At 56.2% G+C, this 27,732-nt stretch overlaps 2 protein-coding genes and 1 non-coding gene across 4 annotated transcripts; all 3 read right to left on the reverse strand.

Moving 5' to 3' along the window:
- Positions 1 to 1,871: 1,871 nt before the first annotated feature.
- Positions 1,872 to 5,456, reverse strand: LRRC3 (leucine rich repeat containing 3). The gene is made up of 2 exons (XM_064721456.1): positions 4,862 to 5,456; positions 1,872 to 3,006 (listed from the first exon to the last, which is right to left on the reverse strand). The coding sequence occupies exon 2, from the start codon at positions 2,991 to 2,993 to the stop codon at positions 2,136 to 2,138; it is 858 nt and encodes a 285-aa protein (XP_064577526.1). The 5' UTR covers positions 2,994 to 3,006; positions 4,862 to 5,456; the 3' UTR covers positions 1,872 to 2,135.
- A 79-nt stretch (positions 5,457 to 5,535) lies between these two features.
- TRPM2 (transient receptor potential cation channel subfamily M member 2) lies at positions 5,536 to 27,732 on the reverse strand. Of its 2 annotated transcripts, none has more exons than XM_064721454.1 (33): positions 27,550 to 27,732; positions 23,995 to 24,261; positions 23,594 to 23,679; positions 22,981 to 23,149; positions 22,254 to 22,434; positions 21,314 to 21,480; positions 20,691 to 20,871; positions 20,015 to 20,076; positions 19,630 to 19,830; positions 19,246 to 19,348; positions 18,904 to 19,025; positions 17,657 to 18,007; positions 17,215 to 17,352; positions 16,078 to 16,207; positions 15,661 to 15,806; positions 15,433 to 15,545; positions 14,804 to 15,023; positions 14,130 to 14,248; positions 13,730 to 13,862; positions 13,423 to 13,594; positions 12,591 to 12,774; positions 12,233 to 12,411; positions 11,948 to 12,080; positions 11,742 to 11,829; positions 11,008 to 11,095; positions 10,573 to 10,712; positions 10,015 to 10,091; positions 9,825 to 9,926; positions 9,370 to 9,456; positions 9,137 to 9,242; positions 8,142 to 8,243; positions 7,528 to 7,644; positions 5,536 to 6,727 (listed from the first exon to the last, which is right to left on the reverse strand). In XM_064721454.1, exons 2-33 carry the CDS (start codon positions 24,187 to 24,189, stop codon positions 6,602 to 6,604), a joined length of 4,518 nt encoding a protein of 1,505 aa, XP_064577524.1. In that variant the 5' UTR covers positions 24,190 to 24,261; positions 27,550 to 27,732; the 3' UTR covers positions 5,536 to 6,601. The 2 variants fall into 2 exon arrangements, with proteins under 2 accessions (XP_064577524.1, XP_064577523.1); XM_064721453.1 differs by having other exon boundaries at positions 10,573 to 10,724; positions 27,550 to 27,730.
- On the reverse strand, positions 8,200 to 8,285 carry LOC135452006 (Z6 small nucleolar RNA). The gene has a single exon (XR_010441512.1). It is a non-coding gene; the product is annotated as a Z6 small nucleolar RNA (small nucleolar RNA).

Here is a 27,732-nt window from a genome sequence, read left to right on the forward strand (position 1 = left end):
AGGAAGGACCATTTCTCCCCTGTGAGAAAAGGGAGAATTTGATTTGCTTCCATCCCTGAGCTCTGAGCAACAACTCTAATTCAGCCTGAGAAGGGCAAGATAAGGCAAGATCAGATGTATTTGGGCAGCTGATCCTTGCTTGGGACTCAGCTGAGGGTGGGAGGGGATGGCGCCTAATGGGAGTTGTGCTGGTACATTGAATTTAGGCTGGTCTGCTGTGGGACAGATTGGATTAGGATAAGCCCCCCAAGCACCATGAGCACCACAAGCACCACCACCCTCCCTGGACACTCATCTCCCAGCACAGCACAACACCTGAGGGCTTTTCCTGAGTGCAGGCCTTTATTGAGGAAACAGAGGCTTTGGAGTTCCGTGGTGCTGAGGGCCCTGGGGAGGCTGTGCTGCCCTTGGCAAGGCTTTTCTTCACTGGAGCCAGCATGGGGTGACCCCCTCTGCACCCCTGCAGGGACCTCCTGTCCCCACAACCCCTCTCTCCCAACCACAGGGGTGTGCTGGGGCTGCGTTCCTTGTGAGTGCAGATGTGGTAGGGAAAAAGGCTCTGCCTGAGGCTGTTTGTCACCATGGACAAGCCCATGTGGGGTGTCCTGTGTCATCTGGTGTGTCAGAACCCAGAAAATTCCTCTGGCTGCCCTGCAGGACTCAAGACCCTCCCCAGGGGGTTCAGAGACCTTGACACAGAGCCCCAGACCCCTGTGCCTTTGATTTGGCCCTTGGAAAAAACAATCACCAACCTTATATGAAGAATTGCAAGCCACAAAAGTGTAAATAGAATGATAATGAATTTATCACAGGGTGAAAAATTTTGGGGGGGTTTTTGGAATGGGGGTTCAGGAGGCAAGATGGAGGAATCTGGGCGTGTTCAGCCTTTCTCCATCTTCTTCTTGGCCTCCATCTTCTGCTGTGATGCTGTGGGAACCCAGAACATACCTTTGGCTGTCCAGGATGGCCAGGACCCTGCCAGGGGGCTCAGAGACCCTGGCACAGAGCCCAAAACACCTGTGGGTTTGATTATGACCCATGGAGCAAATTACCAACCTTGTATGAAGATCAGCAAGCCACAACAGTTTAGGTAGAACAATAGTGAAGTTATCATGGGGTGGAAAAGTAGATTTTGGGGTTTCTGGAATGGGGGTTCAGGAGGCAAGATGGAGGGATCTGGGTGTGTCCAGCCTTTCACCTTCTTCTTCTTGGCCTCCATCTTCTGCTGTGATGGTGGCACTCACAGATTGGTTTAGAGTAGAAGCTCACTAACATAGGTGATAGGTATTGGGAAGTTATTGTAAATATTGTACATGTAGATTTTAGTATAAAAAGATAACACCAAGGTGGGCAGAGTGCCTCTGACTGTCCTGCTGAGTGGACCTCGGCTGGACAGGAGAAAAATTTTATAGATAAGAAACAATAAACAACCTTGAGACCAAGAACTGAATAGCTCTGACTCCTTTGAGTGCCGGGCTGGGAAAAGAGACTTTCTTGTCACAGACATCTTTTATGGAAAATCCTTTCCTTAAGATTTTTCCTCCTGAGAAGCTGGGAGGCCTCAGGAACAAAATGTAAACAATGGTTATCTGCTGCTGTGGAATGCAACAGGTGCATCTGGGATTGGTCTCATGTGATTGTTTCTAATTAATGGCCAATCACAGTCAGCTGGCTCAGATGAAGAGTCTGAGACAGTGTCTTTGTTATCATTCTTTTCTATTCTATTCTTAGCTTAGCCAGCCTTCTGATGAAATTCTTTCTTCTATTCTTTTAGTATAGTTTTAATATAACATATATCATAAAATAATAAATCTGCCTTCTGAACCATGGAGTCAGATCCTCATCTCTTCCCTCATCCTGGGACCCCTGTGAACACTGTCACACTTTCCTGGTGTATTTTGGGGTCACTCTGACCAGCCAGAGACCCCGAGGCTGGTGCTCTCTGCCATGGGCTCCATGTAAAGATGCTGGAGGCTGGCACCCATCCCTCACTACAGGGTGGTGCTGGTGCTTTCTGCCATGGGGTCCCTGTGGATAAGCCTGAAGCTGGCACCCAGCCCTGACTTAGAGGGTGGTGCTGGAGGTCTCTGGATGGGCTCCATGTGAAGATGCTGGAGCTGGCACCCATCCCTGCCCTACAGGGCAGTGCTGGCGCTCTCGGCCCGGCCCCGTGTGCCCGGCAGTGCCCGCGGGCGCTCGCGGTGCCCGCGGGAGCGCTCCCGGTTGTGCCGCACGTAGCAGATGAGATAAGCGGCGAGCATGGCGAACCAGGCGAACATGGCGAGCAGCACGGCCACGTCCGTGCTCCTCCGTGGCACGCTGCAGAGGTTGGCGCCGCTGCCCAGCGCCTGCAGCAGCGGCTTGCCCACGAGCTCGTGTCGCGGGGCCGTGTGGCAGGTGATGTCCCGCACCGAGCCGGGGTGCAGCCGCGCCGCCCCCAGCAGCTCCTGCAGGGCGCACCCGCAGTGCCACGGGTTGTCGGCCAGCCGCAGCTCGGCCCTGAGAGCCAGCAGAGCCTCCTTGGGAATGCTGCGGATGCGGTTCCCGGAGAGATCGAGGCTCCTCAGCCCGGCTGCCACCCCTCTGAAGGCCGCCCTGTCGATGTGCTCGATGGCGTTCCGGGACAGGTCGATCTCCTGCAGGCGGGACAGGCGCCTGAAGGCGTTGCTGGGGATGCTGGTGATGCTGTTGGCGTCCAGCTTGAGGAGCACCGCGTCCCTGGGGATGTCCTTGGGGATCTCCTGCAGGTGCTGGGAGCTGCAGAGCACAGCCTTGGCCCCGGCCCGCTCCGTGCACTGGCAGCTGGGCGGGCAGGAGCTGCCCCAGGGGATGCAGAGCAGGAGGCAGAAGAAGGCCTGGGCTACGCTGGTGGTGCTGGTGAGGGTCATCCTGCAGGCAGGCAGCTGGGCACGGCCCCTGGCAGCTCCCCGGGTGGGGCAGCAGCTCCTGGGCACCAGGACGGACCCTGGGCGTCCCTGCAAGGCCTCTGCCATGGCTGGAGGGAAGCTGTGGGTGGAGGGGATGGGATGTCACAAACATGTTTTATGAAAAATCCTTTCATTAGGGTTTTTCCTCCTTAGAAGCTGGGAGGCCTCAGCAACAAAATGTAAACAATGATTATCTGCTGCTGTGGAATGCAACAGGTGCATCTGTGATTGGTCTCATGTGATTGTTTCTAATTAATGGCCAATCACAGTCAGCTGGCTCGGACAGAGAGCCCGAGCCACAAACCTTTGTTATCATTCCTTCTCTTTCTATTCTTAGCTAGCATTCTGATGAAATCCTTTCTTCTATTCTTTTAGTATAGTTTTAATATAATATATATTATAAAATAATAAATCAAGCCTTCTGAAACATGGAGTCAGCATAATTTCCTGGAACAGAGGGCATGGCTCCTGTGTGGTGTGCCTGGCAAAGGGGTGAGAGGCTGGGCTTGTGAGACTGGAGTGACACTGGCTGTCTTTCCCAGGACAGCTTAATTTGGATTAATTAGAAATAGAAACCCCAGCTGCCCTACCCCTGTCTCTGCAGAGAGCACCCCAGTGGACAAAGGGAGCTGCAGGATGGGGTGTGGAGATGGGCAGGAGCCTCTGCCCCATCCTGCTGCCAGTTTCCACGGGGGATGCATTAATTTGCTGCTGGAGAGCAGCAGCAGCAAATCCCTGTCTCACCAACCCTGAATGTTTAGAAAAAAATGATGAGTCAGACTCCAAGGATCATCAGAGTGATTTAATCACCACCAGGGTTTTAAATAACAAGATGTGTTTTGCTTTCCCTTCCCTTCTGTGTGAGCTGGTACAAGCCAGGTTTCCACGAGTTTCACCAAAGAAGTGTTTGGAGGTGAGTTTGGTTTTATAAAGTAAACAGAGTGTGGTTTGACAGCCTGATTGTGGGACTGGGAGGGCAAGGGAGGAGCCACTGCCTGGCACAGTTAAAGGGGTGATGCAGGAGCCCCAAAGGACACCCCAGTGCTGCCAGGGGCAAGGCAGGAGGTGAGGCAGGTGAGGCACCTTTCCTCTGCCTCTTGTGCTGCTCACGTCCCTGCTGCTGCCTTGGCCAGCCTGGCAGAAGAGACCCTCACTGAGGGGAGGTCTGGGAGCCCAAGGGAACCTTTCTCACGGAAATTAAATGTCCCCTGTGGTGTCATTATGGGCACCAAGTTGTTGTCCCTGTGGTACCAGAATCCTTCTGCTAATGGCACTCCCCTGGTAACAGCAGCATCCCTCGGGTGTGCTCAGGGTACCACACCCGAGGGATGCTCACACCCGAGAGATGCTCACGCCTGAGGGATGCTCACACCTGAGGGATGCTCACACCTGAGGGGAGCTCACACCTGAGGGATGCTCATACCCGAGGAATGCTCACACCCGAGGGATGCTCACACCCGAGAGATGCTCACACCCGAGGGATGCTCACACCCGAGGGATGCTCATACCCGAGGGATGCTCACATCTGAGGGATGCCACACCCGAGGGATGCTCACACCTGAGGGATGCTCACATCTGAGGGATGCTCACACCCTGAGGTGTGCTCATACCTGAAGGATGCTATCTGCAGCTCTGCCTGAAGCCCTGCCCACAGCAGTGGATTCTGCACAGGGATATGAAGTTGGGCTTCCCGGGACTCCCTCCGGCCCCGCAAAATGCCCCGGGCTCTGGCAGCTCTCACAGCTCCGTCTCTCCGGGGCCGGTCCCACCGCATGGAAAGGCTCGGGGGCTCTCAGGAGCCGCAGCCTCCCCGCACGGGGCTGTCGGGGGAGATGCTCCGGCCCGCCCCACTGCCCTGCCCAGGACCCGGGGCTCGTCCGCGCAGCACCGCCGACCCCTCGCCCCCGCTGCCCCGGAGCCCGGCCGTCACTTACTGGTGTCGGTGCCGGTGCCGGTGTCGGTTCGGTTCGGTTCAGCCGCGGTCCCGGCAGGCCCCACCTGTTGCTGCGGCCGCTCCCCGGGCCGGGCCGCGACAGCACCGGGAGGTGCGGGGATGGGAATGGGAATGGGGATGGGAATGGGGATGCGGATGGGGATGGGAACGGGAGGAGCAGCGTGGTGGGACAGCCAGGGGCTGCGGGAGAGTGGCCGCGCCGAGCCCAGTGCGCACAAATTGAGTGCTGCTAATGAGATTAGGTCTGGGAGGCTGCGGTCCGGGCTGCCCGTCTAGAAGCTTCATCAGCTGCTGAAAGGCTCGATCGTCCCTCCCCGGCCGTGCCCCGGCCTGGAGGTGATGGGAAACCAGGAGCAGACTTCAGTCCAGGAGCGATGGGAGAAGGTGCCCTGCCAGCCGAGCTCCCATATCAGCTCTGAACGGGTTCTCTTCTCCTGGGCTGCTGCAAGCTGTTCCTGCCCGTGGCAGGGGACTTGAAATTAAATTACCTCTGAAATCCCGTCCAACCCAAACCCTTCTGTGATTCAGCCATCGCTGCGGGCAAAGTGGGTTTGTACAGGACTGGGGTGGGAATTGGGCTTATCCTGGGGGTGTGCTCCAAGCATGGCCCCCAGGAGCAGCCCCTGGTTAAACAGCTGTCAGACACCAGCAGCCTGCAGTGTCTAATAATGGTTTATTGAGCTGGGTTGAACACATTGCCAGGCTGAGCCCCCTCCCCTTGCCAAAGCCCCGTGCAGCACTGGTGAAACTGCAGTTGTTCCATGGTGGGCACCAGTGTGGGGTGAGCAGCCTTGGCTGGCCAGGTCTGATCCACTGGGAGGAGGTGGGGAACCAAAATCCCCTCCTGAGCAGTCCCAGGCACAACACACCACCGTGGGGCTCCTCTGGATGATCAAAAAATGTGTCCACAGTGCCTTGTTCTCCCCAGGGCAGGCAGCAGAAAACGTGAGTGAAAGACCCCTTAGAGCAGGGATGTCTGGGATTGACACACAGATGTCCCCTCTCCTGTCCCCACCTGCCCAAGGAGCCACAGAGCAGGGGTCACCTGTGTCCCAGCAAGCTGCCACCTCCCATCCATGTGCACCAGGGTGGGGACAGGCAGGTGACATTTAGCTCAGGGAGAGGAGGGAGGTTTAGCTACAAGCTCAGCATACACAAGCAGGATCACACACAGTTTGGGGCATGGCAGGGCTGTGGATCCATAGGTATACAAGGCAAGAGCTGCTCACACCTTCAGGAGTGCTGGCTCACAGCTCAGGACCATGTTGTTGGGTCTGAGGCAACCAGAGGTGTGGGTGCAGCCACCACAGGAGGGACTCCAGGCCTGCCCCAGAGCAATCCTTTGGGATCTGTGGCACTGGCTCAGAGCAGGAGCAGGAGCAGGGATGGATATTCTGGAGGAGGAGTAGCTGGGGCTGGTGAGCCCCCCGTGCCCACCCAAAGCCAAGAGCAGGCTGGAGTGGACATAGGGACCATCTCACAGGGAAACCCCATGGCTCTGTGTGCCCCAAGCTCTGGGCTAGTGCTGTGGGCTGATGTGGAAGCACCAAGACACGAGCTGGGGCTGAACTTGGGGGCTCAGGTGGCAGGGAGGGGACACTTTTCCTCCCAGAGACCTGCGGCGTACATTCACAGAGGCACCCAGAGCACCTCAGCTCCAGCAGCTCCCGTGTTCTCAGAGCTGCAGGTCCCAGCCAGAGCCTGGTGTGTGCCTGAGGCCTCAGTAGTAGGCACCAAGGAGCGTTGAGACCTTGTGCAGGAGCTCCTTGTGGTTGGTGTGCAGGGGGATCCTCTTGTCCAGCACCTGCCAGCGGATGCACAGCTCGGGGTCACAGCCCTGGAGGAACTGCAGGGGGACAGGTGTCACATGTGTGTGTGTGTGGCACAGACATCTTTCATGAAAAATCCTTTCCTTAGGACTTTTCCTCCTGAGAAGCTGGGAGGCCTCAGGAACAAAATGTAAACAATGGTTATCTGCTGCTGTGGAATGCAACAGGTGCATCTGGGATTGGTCTCACATGGTTGTTTCTAATTAATGGCCAATCACAGTCAGCTGGCTCAGACAGAGAGTCTGAGCCACAAGCCTTTGTTATCATTCCTTCTTTTTCTATTCTTAGCTAGCCTTCTGATGAAAGGGTATTGATTCAGAGAGATTCTATGTTTTGATTCAATTGGAAAAATTGAAAAATTGGAAAAATTTCACCTTTCAATTGATTCAGACCCTGGAAAAATTTCATCTTTCAATTGATTCAGCCCCTGGAAAAATTTCACTTTTCTTGGGTACTTGCCCTGGTTTTGCCTCACCTGATCCTCCAGAGAGCCCAATCTTTGCTCCACTACCCCGTCCTCTTTTTTTAGTATAGTTTTAATGTAATATATATCAAAAAATAATAAATCAAGCCTTCTGAAACACGGAGTCAGATCCTCATCCTCAGACCCCTGTGAACACTGCCACACGTGTGCTGCCAGCCACAATCAACAGCACCTCCCATCCCAACCCTTGCCTGTTTTTGGGGCACACATTTTGGTGGCACCCCACATTCATGCCCTGCTTTCCCCCACTGCATGCAGCAGAGCCCTGTGGGGCTGTGGCTGTGCAGGTGTGGCTGCTGTGCCCAGGGAGCCCCGGGGGTGGCAGCCCCTCACCGAGTTCAGCCGCTTCATCTCCAGGTCGTGCTGGGTGTCGAAGTGCACGCTGATGGCCACCGTCTCCACCCAGGCATTATCTGTGTTCCGGGGGTCGTCCAGGTACCCCTTGTGCACCTGTGCATGGGGATGGCACCTGAGCAGAGCCCTCAGCACCTCCCTGAGGGCACCCTGGGCTGGGTGGGGCAGTGCCCTGCAGGTCTGCCCTGCTGGATACCAGAGCCCTGCTCCCAGGGGCATGGGGAGCCACTGCTGCAGGCACAGACTGGTGTGGGCAGCCCTCCCTGGGGGTCTCTGTGCTGCTCTCTGACCCCCACACATGAATTATGGCACATCCTAACCTCCCTTGCACCTTCCTCTCCGGTGGGAGCAGTGGCCAAGAGGTGATGCACCCTGCCTCTCTACCCTGTGCCACCCACATGGCCCTGTGACACCATGATGCCCACATGGCCCTGTGCCATGGTGATGTCCCCATGACACCTGTGTGCCATCCAGGGTGATGCCCACATGTCCCTGTGCCATGGTGATGTCCCCATGACACCTGTGTGCCACCCAGGGTGATGCCCACATGTGCCCACACCCCTGAGCCCTCTTGTGACCCCCTGTGTCCCCACCTCAGTGCCTTGTTTCAGCAGGTTCTGGAACTGGGGCCAGAACTCCCTGCGCAGGATCCACTTGAGCTTCAGTGGCAGCGTCTCCCCTGGCTCCAGGGAGCCCTGTGCCAAAGGAGATAACAGCACTGGGGGCTGCCACCAGCACACTGCAGCCTCCCTCCCTGCCACCAGCCTGGCCATCAGGCCTGCCAGCACTGCAGAAGGTGCCACAAGGGCTGCTGGTGCCTCCCACCCTCCCTCTGCTGCACAAAGCCCTCAGCTCTGCCCCAGTGCATGTCTGAGTTTGCCTGATCCAGTGTCTGCCAAAGGATGCTCTGCCAATGGCTTAACAGGCTCACATGAAGGATGTGAGGGTTGAAGCCATGGGGAGAGGCAGGAGACAATGGGTCAGGGTAAGTGGGGAAATGCCAGGAGAGCACTGCTCTCCGAGCAGCCTGGCATGCAGGTGTGTCACAGACATCTTTTATGAAAAATCCTTTCCTTGGGATTTCTCCTCCTGAGAAGCTGAGAGGCCTCAGGAACAAAATGTAAACAATAATTATCTGCTGCTGTGGAATGCAACAGGTGCATCTGTGATTGGCCCATGTTGGATGTTTCTAATTAATGGTCAATGACAGTCAGCTGGCTTGGGCTCTCTGTCTGTGAGACAAGCCTTTGTTATCATTCTTTCCTATTCTATTCTTAGCTAGCCTTCTGATGAAATCCTTTCTTCTATTCTTTTAGTATAATATATATAATAAAATATTAAATCAATCCTTCTGAAACATGGAGTCAAATCCTTGTCTCTTCCCTCAACCTGAGACCCCTGTGAACACCACTACACAGGTGTTCTGCAGGAGGGGCAGAGGTACCTCCTCAGCCAGGCTGTGACACACACCTGTGATTCCCCCTTTTCTGTGGGACCCTTCCCTTCCCTTCCCTTCCCTTCCCTTCCCTTCCCTTCCCTTCCCTTCCCTTCCCTTCCCTTCCCTTCCCTTCCCTTCCCTTCTTCTCACCCCAGGCAGTGCCCACACATCTGACAGGGGGTATTGTGCCACCAGCACTTCCAGCATCTTCTTCAGGCTCTTCCTTATGATGGACCCATCCAGGTTCCTCCTCCAGCTGTGGGAGAGGCCCCTGTCACGCTGCAGCTGTGGCCCCCCTCTGCCCAGCAGTGTTGGGGTTTGGCCAGGTCTCTGGGGTGACCCCACAGCCCCTTTTCCACCCTCCATCCCCACCCCACACTCACCGGGTCACCACGGGGTGCAGGGCATGGTTGGGCCCGAAGCAGTGCAGCCTCCCACGGCCTCTCAGCCCCGTCCTGCCCATGGGGTTCCTGCAGGGTGACAGTGAGGGCTCACTCTGGGCACCCCAGTATCTCCCCTACCCCTGCATCCCACATTTTGGGGGTGTTTTTGGGGGTCAGCCCTAAGGATGGTGCATGCAGTTACCCCTGCCCCGTAGGACAGTGGGGATGGGATGGATGTGCCCAGGCAGCCCTGGCCTCTCTGTGTGCCCGTGCTTGTCCTGCCAGGTGGCTGCCATGGGGGTGGCACTCACAGTGACAGTGACACTCACACTGACAGTGGCACTCACAGTGGCACAGTGACAGTGGCACTCACAGTGACAGTGACACAGTAGCACTCACAGTGGCTCTCACAGGGGCAGTGGCACTCACAGTGGCACAGTGACAGTGGCACTCACAGTGGCAGCCCGTCCTGCACGGTGTACAGCCCGTGGAAGCTCTGCCGGTCGATCAGCCCGTCCATGGTGTTGTAGTTGATCTTGAGCAGAGACTCCAAGGAGCTGCAGGGTGGGAGGCAGCCGGGCTGGGAGGGCTGGCTGTGCCACCAGGGCAGGGAGGAGGGCTGGGGAGCCCTGGGGGGACACTCACAGGCTGAAGGGGTCCTGCACTGCCATGTCCTTGTGCTCAGCTGAGTAGGCAGGGGGGTCGTAGAGCGGGAAATCCACCTGCACGACACATGGCTGGGTCAGCCCCCAGTTTGTCAGTCCCCCTGGGACCCCAGGGACACCTCAGGGTGCAGTGTCTCCCTCTGCCCAGCTCGTGGGGTGCCCCCCAGGTGATGCTCCAGGCTCTGCTGGGGGCTGAGCTCAGACTCCTGGCTGGAGGGCTCACACCACCATGGAGGCCAGTACTGGATCCTGTCCCTGCCCCTGACCAGCCATGCTTCAGGAAATGCACAGGTGGGTGGTTGTACCCCCTGTGTCCCACCAAGCATCCTCAGGCACTGCAGGTCCCAGCAGGAATGGATCCCAGCCCTTTTCTCTGGGGTCATTCAAGCAGTGACTCCAGGAAGCCAAGGGTCCCTCCCAGGGCTGGGAAGAACCACAGCTCCCAAATGTGGGATGATGGGCTCCTCTCCCCACCACTGCCAGGATGTGCCTCAATCCTTCCCCTGCCAGCCCCAGTGCCCCTGTTCACAGCTCCTACCTCCCAGGGCACCTTCTCGTCGGGCACAGGGAAGCGGAGAATGTGGGACCCCGGGTACAGGAGGTTCCGGGCCAGCACGTGGCACGGGGGCTGCCTCTCCTCGGGCCTCCCCTCCAGGGCAAGCTCCTTGGTGCCCAGGGCTGTGGAGGAGCCTGTGGGGCAGACACAGACTGCAGGGTCCCACAAAGCAGGGCCCCACGTCCAGCACTGTGGGCTGGGGCCCTGCTGAGTCTCTCCATGGGGATGTTGGTGTCCCCTGGCTTTCCTTCTGGCATTAAACCCCGGGGAGGGTGGGGATGGACTCAGGAGGGGCTGGATGAGCTCATGGAGACACCAAACCTCCCAGGAGCAAAGGACCCTGTGTCTCCCTGCTTGGCAGAGGGGTGTGAGGGCTGCCCAGCCTGGTGCTGCTGGGGAGGAGCGGGCTGTGCTTACCCACGGCCGGCACATCTTCTGCCGGGCTGAAGCCATTGCCCCGCAGCGCCTGCATCATCCACCGCAGGGCCTGGGCGCTCTGATGGACCTGCAGGGCACAGCACAGGGTCACCCCCTGCCCCACTGTCCCCTGAGTGCCACGGGACCCTGCCCTGGCACCGCCACCCTGGGCACCGACCGACCGCCGCACCCTGTGATCCCAGCTGAGTCCTGGTGTTTTGTTGCAGACATCTTTTATGAAAAATACTTTCCTTAGGATTTTTTCTCCTGAGAAGCTGGGAGGCCTCAGGAACAAAATGTAAACAATGGTTATCTGCTGCTGTGGAATGCAACAGGAGGATCTGTGATTGGTCTCATGTGGTTGTTTCTAATTAATGGCCAATCACAGTCAGCTGGCTCGGACAGAGCATCCGAGCCAACAAGCTTTTGTTATCATTCCATTGCTTTTCTATTCTTAGCTAGCCTTCTGATGAAATCCTTTCTTCTATTATTTTAGTATAGTTTTAATATAATATATATCATAAAATAATAAATCAAGCCTTCTGAAACATGGAGTCAGATCCTCGTCTCTTCCCTCATCCTCGTACCCCTGTGAACACTGTCACATCAAAGGGTATTGATTCAAAGAGATTCTATGTTCTGATTCAAGTGACTCAGACCCTGGAAAAATTTCACCTTTCAATTGACTCAGACCCTGGAAAATTTTTATCTTTCTTGCCCTGCTTTTGCCTCACCTGGTCCTCCAGAGAGCCCAGTCTTTGCTCCACTACCCCCGTCCTCTTCACCCTGTCCAAGTCCAGCAGCTCTGCCAGCACATCAACCCTGGAGAGAGAGTGCAGGCTGGAACACCCTCAACAGCCACCCCTGCCCTGATCCCAGCTCTTCCATGCCAAGGACACCGAAGGACAGAAGGAATTTCCTTCCCAGGGGGCAGCCATACCTCTGTGCAATGTCCCGGATCATCTGCTCCGTGTTCTGCTTCTCCTGGCACTGCTGGTGCTGCAGGTAGCTCTCCTTCAGGTACATCTCCCACGAGAGCAAGGCAGCTTCTTCGTTCTTCTCCAGCTTCTCCTCTGCCCAGGGAAGAGCACGGCAGCGCTGTCACACCCCTGGCCATCCATCCCAAACCGCAGGAGTGCAGCCCCTGTGCCCAGCCCTGTGCCTCGGTGTGCGGTGCCATGCCCTGGGGAGGGGGCAGAGGGCAGGAGGGGGTGCTGGTGCTCACTGAGCTTGTGCTGGGTGGCAGGCTGGCGGAGCAGGCCTCGGCGCAGCAGCAGCTGCAGGTGGCTGAGCAGGATGAGCGGCGGCGGCGCGGGCGGGCGGCCGTGGTACTCCTGGATCAGGTCGTGCCGCTGGAACTTCCAGATCTGGTCCGTGTGCTCCTGCACCTGCTGGAAGGTGTAGCTGGGGCACAGCCCAGGTGTCAGCCGTGCCGTGGGGATCAGGGGGCACAGCGTGGCTGGATGGTGTCCCAGCTCTACCCAGCTCCCTCATCAGCCCCAAGCTGCAGCTACTCCTACCACATCTACGATCCCAGGTGGGATCCCACTGCTTCCACCACACCTAGAGCCCCCCACACTCACTTGAACATGGCAATGAGGAGGTTGAGGAGGAGGATGTTGGTGAAGAGCAGGTACAGGCACAGCAGGATGACTGTCAGCCACTCTGGGAAGATGGGTGTGTTGTTGTCCCCGTTTGTCTCCGGGCACTTGGGCTTGTAGGGGTCGGTCCCATTGGGGCTGCACTGGTCAATGTTGAAGTTGACCCCTGTGGGACAGCACAGTGTGACTCCATGGTGGCCAAACCTCTTGGGGTGTCTTGGGGAGCACATTCTGCTCTCAGACAGCTCCAGGGAGCTTAGCACCAGGCAGAGACTAAACCTCCATCTGTGCCATCCCAGGTGCTCTACTCACTGCCAGCTCTGTGAGACTTCCATAGGCCAGCACGGCATGAGTTTGGTACATCAGCCCTGCCACAGCCACCCTGCTCGTGCCATGGTTATCACAGCCACCCTGCCATGGTTATCACAGCCACCCTGCTTGAGCCATGGTTATCACAGCCACCCTGCTCATGCCATGGCTGTCACAGCCACCCTGCTTGTGCCATGGTTATCACAGCCACCCTGCCATGGTTATCACAGCCACCCTGCTCATGCCATGGTTGTCACAGCCACCCTGCTCGTGCCTTGGCTATCACAGCCACCCTGCTCATGGAATGGCTGTCACAGCCACCCTGCTCATGGCATGGTTATCACAACCACCCTGCTCATGCTATGGCTATCACAGCCACCCTGCTCATGGAATGGCTGTCACAGCCACCCTGCTCATGGCATGGTTATCACAACCACCCTGCTCATGCTATGGCTATCACAGCCACCCTGCTCATGCCGTGGCTGTCACAGCCAGTGTCCCATACCGTCGATGTAGGAGGGAATCTGCCCGAAGATGGTCAGGTAGGAATGGTAGACCACGCCACGGAAAAGCCATTCCACACGTTCCTCATTGTGGATCAGGATAGCCTGCTTGGCCACCCCAAAGGACACCACCCACACTGCCAGCAGGAAGAGGAAGAAGAAGACATCCTTCATCTGCAAAGACACAGGGAGAGGATGGCTGTGTCCTGGAGCAAGCCCCTCTCCAGGATGGGATGACAGCGGTGGCACATCCAGCTGCTGCAGCAGGAGGGTCCAGCCTCATCCCCCAGGACAGGGGGGAACTCTCACCATGCGCTTCACAATGATGATCTTGGGCCCCAGTGTCCTGCTGACTGTGAAAATGTGCATCAGGCGCAGGCAGAAAATGATGAATGCCAGGGACAGTATGATGCGCCCAGGGTACAACGTTGATGGGATCAGCCTGGACAGGAAAGAAACGAAACATCTCAGTGCCACCATAGAACCATAGAAAATCATTTAGGTTGGAATTGCTGAGAGGGAGGTGAGGCCCTGGCACAGAGAAGCTGTGGCTGCCCCTGGATCCCTGGAAGTGTCCAAGGCCAGGTTGGACAGGGCTTGGAGCAACCTGGAGAGTGAGAGGTGTCCCTGCCCATGGATGGGCTTTAAGGTCCCTTCCAACCCATACCAGTCTGAGATTCCATAATTCTGTGAAAATACTACAGCTCACCTGCAAGTCAGCCCTGCAATAAAGACCAGGATGGCACAGATATCCAGCTTGTTCCAGAAGTCCTTGATGTACAGGGAAGCCATTTTCACAATCCCGAGTCCATCTGGATCATACAAGAGCTGTTGAGAAGAGAAAAGGGGCTGGGTGTAAGATACCCATGTGTCTCATGGATGGAAGGGAGCACACAGATCATCTGGCCATCACTGGACACTCTCAGTGTCCCAAAGGCAACCTGAGCCTGTGTGGTTTGCTCTAGGGGCATGGGAGGAGCATGGGGACACCAGGGACATTGGGGCTCCTCAGGCTGGAGGAGAAAGGCACTGAGATGTTGGAGCAAAAGCTGGAAAATCTCAAACATCAAGCAAAACCTGGAAATCCTGCTGGGAATTCACCCAAAGGAAGAGCTCCTCCATCTCCTGACATTCCCAAAACAGACACCAGACACCTCCTGGGAAAAGCCCACCAGCCCTACAGCATTTTCTTCTGCAAATACACAGGGCCAAGCCAGCTGCAGCCAAGGAGAATCCTTGACCCCAGAGATGGATCTGGTCGTTCCCTGTCAGAACAGGGGCTGACACAAGAAGCAGCATGGGAACACGAGCTGTGTGGTGGCACCTCCCAGAGCAGCCAGAGGGCTGTGTCCCCTCCTGTGCCACCTGCCAGCCTGCCCACACCTGGCGGGTCTCCTCGCACACCAGGGAGAAGAGCCAGAAGTAGATGAGGTATTCCCGCCAGGAGGGCACGGGCTGGAAGTCGACCATCAGCACGTAGGCGAAGAGCAGCAGGAAGCTGAAGTAGGACAGGGTGTTCATGAGGAAGATGACGATGGGCGCCGTGAAGAAGGCTCGGAGGCGTGCCAGGCAGCCCATGGGGGGCTGCAGCCTCTTCTCCCTGCTGCAGGAAGGATGGATGTGGGTTCAGGAGGTGCCACAGCAGCTCCCCCCAGCCCAGCTGAGGCCAGAGGAAGCCCTGCCTCAGTGCAATGTCACAGACATGTCTTATGAAAAATCCTTTCCTTGGGATTTTTTCTCCTGAGAAGCTGAGAGGCCTCAGGAACAAACTGTAAACAATGGTTATCTGCTGCTGTGGAATGCAACAGGTGCATCTGTGATTGGTCCATGTTGGTTGTTTCTAATTAATGGCCAGTCACAGATGCACCTGTTGCATTCCACAGCAGCAGATAACCATTGTTTACAGTTTGTTCCTGAGGCCTCCCAGCTTCTCAGGAGGAAAAATCCCAAGGAAAGGATTTTTGATAAAAGATGTCTGTGACAATGCAAGAGTGTCCCAGCTGTCAGAATACCTGAAGGTGATGAGCTTGGTGTAGAGTAAGGGGAAGAACAGCATGCAGGTGATCACCCTCCAAAGGCCATTGTCCACTGAGAGCTTCCCCCACCAGACCTTGGTTAGAAAAGCCTGTGAAGAGGAGAAAGAGGAGTTCTGGCTACAGAGGCCAAAGGGCAGAGTCACACAGCCACCCACGAGGAACTCTTGGGCACATTCCCTCCAGGGACCACTGCTGGCAGCCCACCTGGACGCCCCCATGGGACACAAAATTCATGTTCTTGGCCTCCAAGGCCAGCTGCAGACAGGTTGTCTTCCCCCAGGCCTCAGAGACACGGGTGAGAAGCTTCTGGGCTCTCTCCTCATCCTTGCGGTAGCACTCTGTGAACACACCTGCAAGGGCCAGCACCAGCAGGAGGAGGCTGAGCTCTGGGGCCCACAGAGTCCTCACCCTGCTGAGCAGGATCAGGACATGGCACCACACACTGATACTCCCACCAGTGTGTGGGCATGGCCTGTGGAGCATAATCCCCAACTCTGGGGATGGGACCCTCATTTCTCACCCCCCAGACACCTCCTGGGTAAAGCTCAGGTGCCCTGGAATGCAGGAGCAGCTCTGGGGGGGACAGGAGCAGCCCTGGGGTGCTGGTGCCCTCCTGCTCACCAATTGCTTTGTGCTCATACTCCTCGGCCAGGGCCAGCATGTCATCGGTAGTGTCTGTGTCCTCCTCCTCCTTGGCCAGCTCCTTCAGGATTTTGCTGCAGGCCAGTGCAGCTGCCATGCAGTCCTGGCTCTGGCACAGAAGAGGAACAAGGAAAGCATGGGCACTCTGTCTGTCACGTCCCAGAAGCCTTGACAAGATCTGCCCAGCTGCCACAGGAAGGAGGGAGGGTGGCCCAAACAGATTGGTGCTGAGGATGGACAGCTTGCCATGACAAGGGCTGAGCCAAGCTCAGGATGGACAGCTTGCCATGGTGCTCAGGATGGACAGTTTGCCATGACAAGGGCTGAGCCAAGCTCACCTTCACTGCCTGGGGAATATGGCAACAGCCCTGCCCTTGGCTAATGGGACAGGGTGGCTCCTTGGCATGCTCACTGTGCCACCAGCTACACTGCCCCTTGTCCTGGAATGCTGTTTATGAGTGGAAGACTCCTCCACCCAGTTGTCGTGTCCCTGGGGGCTCTCTCAGCCTGACTTAGCCCACTTCTGGCTCAGCACATCCCTTGTGCCTGTTTTGGCCAGGAAATGAGAGATCTGGACTCATAGTGTGGCTGGGTGTGGACATTAAGTTCCCTCAGGCTGGCTGGCTCCTGTTTGGCTGGGGTCAGGCTCAGGACAGCTCTCCCACTACCCCAAATCCCAGTGGGGCTGTGAGGTTCTCTTACCCTTTTACCCTCTTACCTTTTTTACTCCCTTACTCTCTTGCCCTTTTACTCTCTTAGCCTCTCATCTTCTCTCCCCCTCTCTTCTCTCAGACCTGCTCGGAGCTGTGTCTGGCAGCTCCCAGCAGGGCCCTGCACCCAGGCCCTTTGCAATAAACCCCAAATCCCAGCAGAGCCCTGCACCCAGGCCCTTTGCAATAAACCCCAAATCCCAGCAGGGCCCTGCACCCAGGCCCTTTGCAATAAACCCGAAATCCCAGCAGGGCCCTGCACCCAGGCCCTTTGCAATAAACCCCAAATCCTAGCAGGGCCCTGCACCCAGGCCCTTTGCAATAAACCCCAAGTTCCTGACCTGGCTGCAGAGATCCCTCATCTCCATCCATCCCGACCATCCCATCCCCCTGGCTCCTACAGTACCTGTGCCCAGATGATCTCTGCCAGCTCCCTGCGGTTCTGCACCACGGCCCAGATGAGCAGGTCGCGCACGGGGTCCATGGTGAAGGTGACTCGGCCAGGAGAGCGCTTGTAGAGGGACCTGAGGCTGGAGCCCTGCACCTGCAAGGTGTGCCACGCTCAAACCCCTGCTGCTGCCTCCAGCACCCATGCAAAGGGCTTTGTCCGGCTCCCAGGACTGGATTAATCCTGGGATTTTCACTTTTTCTAGTGGGATCAGGTGGAGCTGTGCATCCACCGTGCACCCGCCCCACCAGCATCGCGCATCCACACAGTGCTACAGCTGTAGAAAGCTGCACCTTTTAGACGACTAAAAGGCACTTTTAGGAGCATTTTTGAGCAGACAGCAGGACAGAGACCCGGAGGCGGTGTCCCTCCCTCCCCAGCGGTAACCCGAGATGCGTACGTTCAGCTTGATGTGCGGCACGGGGATGGAGAGCCGGGGCCGCTCCGCCTGCTTGGGCTTAGGGTACAGGGGCTGCGTGGAGCATCCCAGCAGCTCCCGCAGCACCTGCGAGACGTGGTGCATCTGCAGTCTCGGCACCTTGGAGCCGGCCGTGTGCTCCCTCTCCTCCAGCAGCACCTTCTGCAGCTTGCTGTGGAACAGGCAGCACGGCGCCAGGTTGTCGTAGAGGTAAACCAGCGTGTCCCAGGTGACAAAATCCTTGAGGCGCACTCCCTGCTCCAGGAACAGCTTCACAAAGTCGGGTTTGTTGGAGATCAGGGCGGCTGCCATCACGGGGTGGAGATCTGAGGGCTGGCAGGGCAGAGGCAGAGGTGAGGGGCTCCCTGGTCTCAGAGCTCCTACCGTGCTCCTCACTTGGGGGGAGATTTCATCCCTGAGCACAGGAGGAGCCTTTGGATGTGAGAGAGCACAAGGCACGCACTAAAACTTGTGGGACATTCCCAGAGGGTTAGAAGAGGGCAGTCCTCTGTGGCAGTGGAGCCCTCTGCCCCCTTGGCTGCTGGGCAGAGGGATGGGTAGGGCAGGGACCACCTATCCCAAGTTCAGGAATATCACAGAATCACAGCACAGTTTGGGTTGGAAGCTCATCTCGTTCCAATCCCCTGCCAGGGGCAGGGACACCGTGCAGGTGGCCAGGTTGCCAGCTTGACCTTCAATATTTGGGGCATTTATCCTCAAATGTTTTACTGTTGGGTTCCCAGCTCCCACCAGCCCTTCCCAGTCTCATCAAAGGTGTGTGAGCTGGAGAAACCCAAACTGTTGACTGTGATAGGAAAATCCAGGTTCCACAGCCCCATCAGGAAGGACAGAAAACCCTGCTCAGCCTTGGCTTCTCAACAGCAAGGTCAGGCAGGGATAGCAGAGCTGGCCCCTGCCCCACTCTGCAATAAGGTATGAGCAGGGAAGGGTTTAGACACAAACCACAGGGCAGAGCTGTCAAGAGGTATTTTGAGTTCTAGGTGAGTGTTTAAAAACACTGGTTTTGAGCAAAATACCAATTGCCTTTGTGTGTGCTTAGCTCTGCTCTGGGTGTTTGAGAGCATTTTTGAAGAACAGCCCCAGTTAATGCACTGGGAGTTCAGGGTCCAGGGGAAACCCCTTTAAAACTCTCCCTGGGCACAGCCAAGGTGAGAAGTTCCTGCCAAGCTGTAAGCCTGACCAGACAAGCAGCACAGGCGTGGCCCTACCTTCCAGTCGTGGTCATCTGTGAAGATCTCACTCCGGGCAATGTCCACCCTGTTCCAGGCCACGGCCAGCTTCAGCTGGTGATCCCAGTTCTCCCGACCAAAGTGGTCCTGGTTTCGGGATGCTGCACACAAAGTGAACGGGTTAGAACAGAGGATCACTCAGTGAGAAGATACCACCTGGGAGCCTCCTTGGATCTGTGGCCCTTTGGATAATCATCTCTCCCCAGGAACAAGGTTTGGGGACTTCTTTGGTGACCCCATGAGTCAAGCAGAGGTGGAGGTGACTTGACCCCTGTCCTGTTCACCTTGCCCCATCCTTCCAGGGAGGCCCCCAGCCCTCACCTTTGAAGAGGGCCTGGAGGATGGCCACATCCACGTCCTGCTGGCCATATTTGCCCTCTCTGAAGATGGTCAGGAGCTGCCGGCTCCGCACAATGTCCTGGATCTACAGGAGAGCCGTGGGCAAGCAGTGGGCAGCAGCATCTCCTCCCTGCTGCTCCCCACTGTGCTGGGCAATTCCTCACTGCCCTCCATCTCTGCAGAACCCCTGGGCTGTGTCCTCCACAGTGGGCTGGTCACTAACACTCCCTCTATGCCCAAAGGGAGCCTGAGCCCTTGGGGTGCCCACCAGGACAATGATGAGGGTGGCTGGGGGCAGATGAGGCTTAAACTCCCCTCTGGGACCCTTGCTGCTCTTTGGTCTCCCAGAGGCAGCAGGGGACTCACCTTCTTGGTCCACTCCACCAGTTTGCTCTCAGTGAAGAGCTCGTAGGTGTCCTGGAAGAGGACACTGAGTTTGCTCTGGATCAGGGCGATGGTGATCTTGGCCACGGGCAGGTTGGCCACCTGCGCGATGACATCGGCCACACGCCCCGACCCTTCCACGATCACACAGGGGGTCCCGTGGGTGATGGCATTGTAGATGGTCTGCAGCAGAGCGGGCAGCTTGGTCAGGATCCCTGCCAGGCACCTGCAGGCCCTCTCTGAGCCTGGCACCCTCTGCTGCTCCCAGCACTCCTGTCCATGTGGCACCAACAGGAGCAGCACCCTAGGAAGGAGCTGTCCCTCCGTTGCCTTCCCCTGCCTCAGCTTGCCACAGGCAGTTCCTTACATCAAGAGTCCCAGGGCCTCCTTCCAGCACCACACACACGATGGGGATCTTGATTGCAACACCTGCAGCGAAGCAAACCCAGGGTGACCTTCCCATAGGGCTGATCCCCCCGTGTGGTCTCCTCTGAATGGAGGAGTGCAGAAGGCAAGGTGGGAGCAGTGTCCCTGACATGCCAGGCTTCAGGGGAAGGGAGGAAAACCATGCCCAGTTTTTGTCTGGCAGCTCAGACACATGGTGGGATTTTTGAGGGTGTTCTGTGCAAGGAGTTGGACTAGAGGATCCTTATGGGTCTCTTCCAGCTCAGGGGGTTCTGGGGTTCTGTGAGCACATGAGTGCATGTGCCATGGCAGGAGATCATCTGCACAGTGAGAAGGTAACGTCTGGAAGCTCCCTTGGGACCTGGCCCTCTGGTAGAAATTACTTTCCCTGAACAACTCAGCATCACAAGGTTTGGGGACTCCTTTAGTGATCCCATAAGTCTGGCAGAGAAAAGTTCTTTGATCTGTGTCACGGAGGAACCAGGTTCCACATTTATCATGGCAATCCTCTCAGCTTCTGTGCTGGATCCTCCGGGGAAGCCACAGCCCCTTGCTGGAGCCCAGGAAGGACACCATTCCAGGGGGATGGCCCATCCCTGCCTCAGGCCAGGCTGTGTGTTGTAGATGGTCTGCATTACCTCCTTTCACCTTGGTCTGCTCAGAGATGAACTTCTCCAGCCTGGTCCTCAGGGGGATTTCCACGCCGTACCTCCCATGGGTCCCGTCGTCCACCAGGATGAAGTGGGAGTGGTTGCTGTCCAGGCAGGACAGGCTGCCTTGGTTCTCCTCATCCAGCATGTACTCAGCAGGAAAGCCCCCCTGTAAGGAGCAGGAGGAGACACTCTGGGAGAAGCCTGGCAGAGGAGCAGCAGACAGCCAAAGTGACCAGCACATGGGGACAGGAATGTGTCAGCCTGTGGGGACAGGCTGGCCAAACTGTCCCTGTGCCCCCACAGTGTTCACATCAGCCTTGCCCCATGCTGCACTGGCCCTCACACCCACTAAAGTCCACCCCGGAGAAGCACAGAACCACGGGCAGAGTGGAGTGGCTTCTCAGAAAATTCCAGCCTGGTGCCATCCCTGGAAGGGTTCAAGGCCAGGCTGGATGGCTCTTGGTGCAGCCTGGTCTAATCAAAGATTCCCTGCCCACGGCAGAGGGTGGGACAAGCTGAGCTGTCAGGTTCCTTCCAACCCAACCCATTCTGGAGTTCTGTGAGCATCACTTGTGCCCAGCTGTGTTTCCCTGGGCTGCCTGGCTCACCATGGGGCAGACGAGGCTCTCGCGGTTGTACACGGTCCCCCAGGTGGCAATGCCAATGGTGACAATGTCGCCCTCCTTGTGGCTGCAGCTCAGCATGAAGTCTCGCACTGCCTCTCCCACCTGTTTCATCACACCAGCGTGGGACCCCCCTGTGATGATCCAGGCTCCTGGGAGGGGGCACAGAGGGCCATGGGAAGGGAGAGGCTCTGCCCACAGCTGTCTCCCAGCCTCCCCCGTGTGGCTGTGGGTTCCTGGGGTGCTCCATCCCCCACAAGATGTCCCTTCCCTGCCCTGGTGGCACAGGCAATGCCTTCTTCAGCACCTGTCTGAGCGTCTTTTGTGACTGAGCAGGAGCAGCCCATCCCTGGTGATTGTGGTCCAGGTAGGACCGACAGGGCTCCTAAAGCAGCTCAGCATCACCAGAGCAGCCCAGCTCACTGAGCCTGGCATGGCCAGGTACAACCACAGGGAGACCCTTGTCACAGACACGTTTTATGAAAAATCCTTTCCTTAGGGTTTTTCCTCCTGAGAAGCTGAGAGGCCTCAGGAACAAAATGTAAACAATGATTATCTGCTGCTGTGGAATGCAACAGGTGCATCTGTGATTGGCCTCATGTGGTTGTTTCTAATTAATGGCAAATCATAGTCCAGCTGTCTCAGACTCTCTGAGAGTCACAAGCTTTTGTTATCTTTCAATTCTCTTTCCTTTCCTTTCAAGCCTTCTGATGAAATCCTTTCTTCTATTCTTTTAGTATAGTTTTAATATAATATATATATCATAACAAATCAGCCTTCTGAAACATGGAGTCAGATTCTCGTCTCTTCTCAGGACCCCTGTGAACACCACCATAGACCCTCTGCATCCAGATGACATTTAAAAGTCCCTTTCAACTCCAACTCTTCTGTGATTCTGCAATTTCATTATTCTGTGGTCTCTTACCTGTGGTCTGGGCCACCTTGACCAGCCCTTGCCGGAAGATGTTCTTCAGCCTTGGCTTCATGACGAAGTTTTTGGCTCCCCCAGTGACTGAGATGAGCAGGTTGGGGGGGTCAAGGCCCCAGTGCTGTGTCATGAGGTGGTAGATGACCCTTGGGGGGGTGTCCGAGGAGACACGCACGTACTGCAGGAAAAGGGACCACGCACATTTGTTATTTTGGGTATAAACAACAGCATCAGGGTAACAGGACAGCTCCAGCACAATTCCTCCTGTCCCACCCCAGAGGCCTCCCAACACCATTCCACAGCAGAGTCCTGCTGCTGCTGGTCCAGATCTTTATCCATGACCCCATTCCTATTCGCTTTCCTGGGAGCAAACATTCCCCAGACAAATCTGAGGGCAAGGATAGGGAACAGCCACTCCTTGAATCTTGTGGCTTCAGAAAGAGTTTAAGGCTGGGAGAAGGGGTCCTGTCTCAATCTTTCCACTGCTTGAATCACTGTTTCCTTTGGGGCAATTCCACCCTTTCCCAATGTCCTCTCATCAAGGAGGGAAATGCTCCTGTGCCATCTCCCATGTCATCACACAGGTAGCCAACCTGCCCATGGCCAAGATAACCATTGCCCTGATCCAGAAGAAAGTCAGTGACCTCTCCCACAACACCTATGAGCTCTTCACTGACCCAAGCACTGTCTCCCCACACACCCACAGGGGGGACAAGCAGATCACCTTCCCTGTCTTCTGCCCCAGCCCTGTGAAGCGGATATCACCGAAGGCATCCGTTGGCATCTCCTGGATGTGCCTGCTGGGGTCCCACTCCTTCCCCAGGAAGATGGGAGGCTTGGCAGCATCGTCCAGGTGCTGTTCCCTGAGATAGCCACACTCACAAACGATCCTCCTGAAAAACACACCGACAGCTCCATGGGGAAACCCCAAAGGCAAAGCCCGGCCTCAGCCTGGGCAGGAGGTGCTGTTCTCCTCAGGAATATCACAGGCCCCACCTCTCCCACCCAGCTACTCCCCCAGCTCAGAACTTGTGCAGAAACAAGGGCAATGTTTGGGAGGAAATAAATGGAAAAAAATAAAAATATTTCCACTGGTAGAGATTTAGGACGGAAATATTTAGGGTGGAAATGACTGCATGCAAAAGCCTTGGAAATGTTTTTCCCTGGGACACAGAATCTCAGCCATGTGGGGACTCACCACATGCTGAACAACCAGTTAGAAAGAGGGTTTTGAATCACTGTGACAGAAAGCTGGGATTTTCTGGTGCTGTAGCTTTGTAACCAACCCTAACTTCTGCTCTACTGCAGGGGAGGGAAGGAGGGAGTGCCTCACTTACCCAGAATCTGATGTCTGGGAGCTTTCCACAAAATAGGTGCATTCCTTCTTTCGGATGTTTTCAGGAATCCAGGAGATGAGATTTTCCTGGTGGAGGAAGAAAAGCAGCCAGGGGTCAGGGTTTCTGAAAAGGGCCAGAAGTTATTCCAGGGATGTCAGAGATGGGAGCACATCTGGGCACTTCTTGGGGTGTGAAGGATGAAAGCTCCATCACTGTCTGCAAAGAAAAGCACTCCAAGGAGAAGGGATATGAGTGCTGGCCATGTGCCTCAGATATCTGCAGGCTTTCTATCCCTAAAACCAACCTGATCAGTTATTAATGCTCCTGTTAGTGAGCCACTCATTAATGCTGTTTCATGCATGTGCCCAACCATCCCCTCTTCCAGCACCCCCTGAACTTGCCTTTTCATTGCTGCCAGCAGGGAAATGAGCCTTCCTCCTGCTCCTGGAGACGCTGCTGCTGCTCTGCTGCAGGTTGGGGACCACCTCGAAGTCGCTCATCTTGCTGGGGTGCGTGGCAGGCTCATCTCCCCTCTCGGGGCACACCTTGTTCAGCTCGGAGGGCAGCACCCGGGCGCAGCGCCCGCGCGCCGACATGTCTCCTGTGTCCTGGCCTTCTCAGCCTCCCTTCTCCTGATCCTAGGCTGGGAGCTCCTCAGCATCCCCATCCTGAGGGCAGTGGAAGAGAATCAGAGAGTCCCAGAATGGTTTGGATTGGGAAGGGCCTTAAATTTCATCTCCTTCCACCCTCCTGACAAGGGAAGGGACACCTTCCCCTTGAGCAGGTTTCTCCAAGCCCCCTCCTGTCACCAGACATCTTTTCATGAAAAATCCTTTCCTTAGGATTTTTCCTCCTGAGTAGCTGGGAGGCCTCAGGAACAAAATGTAAACAATGGTTATCTGCTACTGTGGAATGCAGCAGGTGCATCTGTGATTGGTTCACGTTAGTTTGTTTGTAATTAATGGCCAATCACAGTCAACTGGTTCGGACTCTCTGTCCAAGACAGAGTCTTTGTTATCATTCTTTTCTATTCTATTCTTAGCTTAGCCAGCCTCCTGATGAAACCTTTTCTTCTATTCTTTTAGTATAGTTTTAATGTAATATATATAATAAAATAATAAATCAAGCCTTCTGAAACCTGGAGTCAACATTCTCATCTCTTCCCTCATCCAAGAACCCCTGTGAACACAGTCACACCCTCCAACCTGGCCTTCAAAGAAATAAAGGATGTCCATGAGCTAAGGGCACTGAGGTGCCCCATCCATCATTGCCAGAGTGGAGGTTGGCCCACCTGCCATCCCCTCAGCACAATCCTGACACAGAGTGTCCCCACGTGTGTGGTGACCACAGCACGCACCACAATTCCCTGGGGGAGCCCCTTGATGCCCACAAAGTGCCCCAGCATTGCCAGCCTGTGGCTCTCCTCACCTGCTCTCCACTGCAGGCAGCTGGGATATTTCTGGCAGCAGGGAGAGCAGAAACTAGGTCTCTTGTGTGAGCAGTCTGAGCATGGCCCTGCATGGAAAATCTGGGAATGTGGACATGCAGGCTGCAGGAACCGGGTGCTGGAGTCCTGTGTCCCCTGCAAAGGTGCCCTGAGAGCCCCAAGATGCACATGGGCTTGCTGCAAAACTCCTGAGCCCCCCTGAACACTCAGAGCCCCCTTTGCTGAGATGGGAGAGCTGCTGGGGCAAAGGTGGAAATGCTCCTGGGGTCTCTGGGGCCCAAGGGGGGTGGTGTCCTCTCAGGAGAGCTGGGATTAGGTAATGGAGGAAGCCCCAGGCTCAGGTGATGCTCTGCTCAAGCTGTGGGGTCTGTGTTTAGGGAGGATTTTTTTCTGCTTTCTTCAAGCCACATCCTGCATTTCACCCAAGGGTGGGGAGTCCTTGTGGGGACAAGGATGCTGATGCTAAATCATGTAGTAGCAATGAAAAGCTCTTTTATCAGCCTCCCTCCTGGGATCTCCCACAGCCCCACTGACCTTGGGAGGCAGATTTTGGCAGACTTGATTTCTGCATCAGCACAACCCCCAGCAGATCTGATTTTTGGAGAAAGAGCAGTTGAAATAAGGTCAAATGCACTCCTAGTTCTTGTCCGTGGTCCCACAAGGCAGACAGGCTCGTGGGGGCTTGGGGCATGGCCACAAACAGCTCATAAACCCATTCAGGAAGGGCTCCAGCACCTGGAATAGCTGTCTGTTCCTCCAACACCTGGAATTCCTGTCCTTAGGGGCTTGGGGACAAGGACAGGCACACACTGCCTGCCTCCCAGCTTGAGGGGGTCAGGATGGCCCTCAGCACACGGGGTGGTCACAGTACCCAGCAGGATGGAGTGCAAGGCTGAAAACTGCCCCTCATCCTGCCCTCCATGAAAACTGCCCTTGATTCTGCCACCCTGAAAACTGCTTGTGATCCTTAACCCCCTGAAAACTGCCCACCCTGAAAATTGTCCCTGTTCCTAAACCCCTTGAAAACTGCCCCTCTGAAAACCACCCATGCTCCTAAACCCCCTGAAAACTGCCGGTAATCCTGCCAACCCCGAAAACTGCCTGTGATCCTAAACCCCCTGAAAACTGCCCGTGATGCTTCCCACCTCAAAAACTGCCCCTGCTCCTGGCCCCCATAAAACTGCCCTTGTTCCTGCACCCCTGAAAGCTGCCCCTGCTCTTGCCCTGCTGAAAATCACCCCTGATCCTAAACCCCCCAAAAACTGCCCCTGATCCTGTCGACCCCAAAAACTGCCCATGCTCCTGCTCCTCTGAAAACTGCTTGTATAATCCTGCCAAACCCCAAAACCCGCCTGCGATCCCAAACCCCCTGAAAACTGCCCATGATGCTTCCCCCTTGAAAGGAAGGGAAGCCCCCTTGGCTCCTGCCCCTCTAAAAATTGCCCCTGCTCCTAAACCCCCTGAAAATTGCCCGTGATGCTTCCCACCTCAAAAACTGCCCCTGCTCCTGCCCCCTTGAAAACTGCCTCTGATCCCGCTCCCCTTGAAAACTGCCCATGCTCCTATACCCCCTGAAAACAGCATGTGATCCTAAAACCCCTGAAGACTGCCCCTCTGCTCCTGCCCCCTGAAAACTGCCCCTGATCCTAAACCCCCTGAAAACTGCCCCTGATTCTGCCCCCACAGAAAACTGCCAGTATAATCCTGCCAACCCCAAAAAGCGCCTGTGATCCTTAACCCCCTGACTACTGCCTGTGATGCTTCCCACCCTGAAAACTGCCCCTGATCCTAAACACCCTGAAAACTGCCCGTATAATCCTGCCCCCCCTGAAAACTGCCCGTGATTCTGCCCTCCCTGAAAACCTCCCCTGCTCCTAAACCCCATGCAAACTGCTCCTGCTTCTGCCCCCCCTGCAAATTGCCCATGATCCTGCCCCTCCTGAAAACTGCCCCTGTTTCTAAACCCCCTGAAAACTGCCCCTGTGCTCCTGCTCCCCCTGAAAACTTCCCTTGATCCTGCCCCCCTGCAAACTGCCCATGCTCCTAAACCCCCTGAAAACTGCCCCTGCTCCTGCCCTCCCTGAAAACCGCCCCTGATCCTGGCCCCCTAAAAACTGCCCCTGATCCTAAACCCCCTGAAAACTTCCCTTGATCCTGCCCTCCCTGAAAACTGCCCATGCTCCTAAACCCCCTGAAAACTTTCCTTGATCCTGCCTCCTGAAAAGCCCTGATCCTGGCCCCTAAAACTGCCCCTGATCCTAAACCCCCTGAAAACTGCCCCTGCCCTCCTGAAAACTGCCCGCGATCCTGCACCCCTGCAAACTGCCCCTGTTCCTAAACCCTCTGGATACTGCCTGTGATCCTAAACCCCCTGAAAACTGCCCCTGATGCTAAACCCCCTGAAAACGACCCGTGATCCTGCACCCATCAAAACTGCCCCTGATTCTAAACCCCGGCGAGCTGCCCCAGTTCCTGCCCCTCCCGGCACACCCTGCCGCGCTGCCCGTACCTTTCGTGCCGCATCCCCGGGCCGCATCCCCGGCTCTCCGCTCCGTGCCCCCGCAGCCATTCAGCCCCGTGTCCCCCCGCTCCACTGGGTCATTCTGTCACCAGAGGCAGCGGTGATGAGCGGGGAGCGGGGCAGAGCTGCCTGCAGAGAGGAGGAGGCGGCAGCCGCTGGCAGCTTCCCAGC

The sequence above is a fragment of the Zonotrichia leucophrys genome, chromosome 9 (assembly GCF_028769735.1).
Source record: "Zonotrichia leucophrys gambelii isolate GWCS_2022_RI chromosome 9, RI_Zleu_2.0, whole genome shotgun sequence".
NCBI lineage: Eukaryota > Metazoa > Chordata > Aves > Passeriformes > Passerellidae > Zonotrichia > Zonotrichia leucophrys.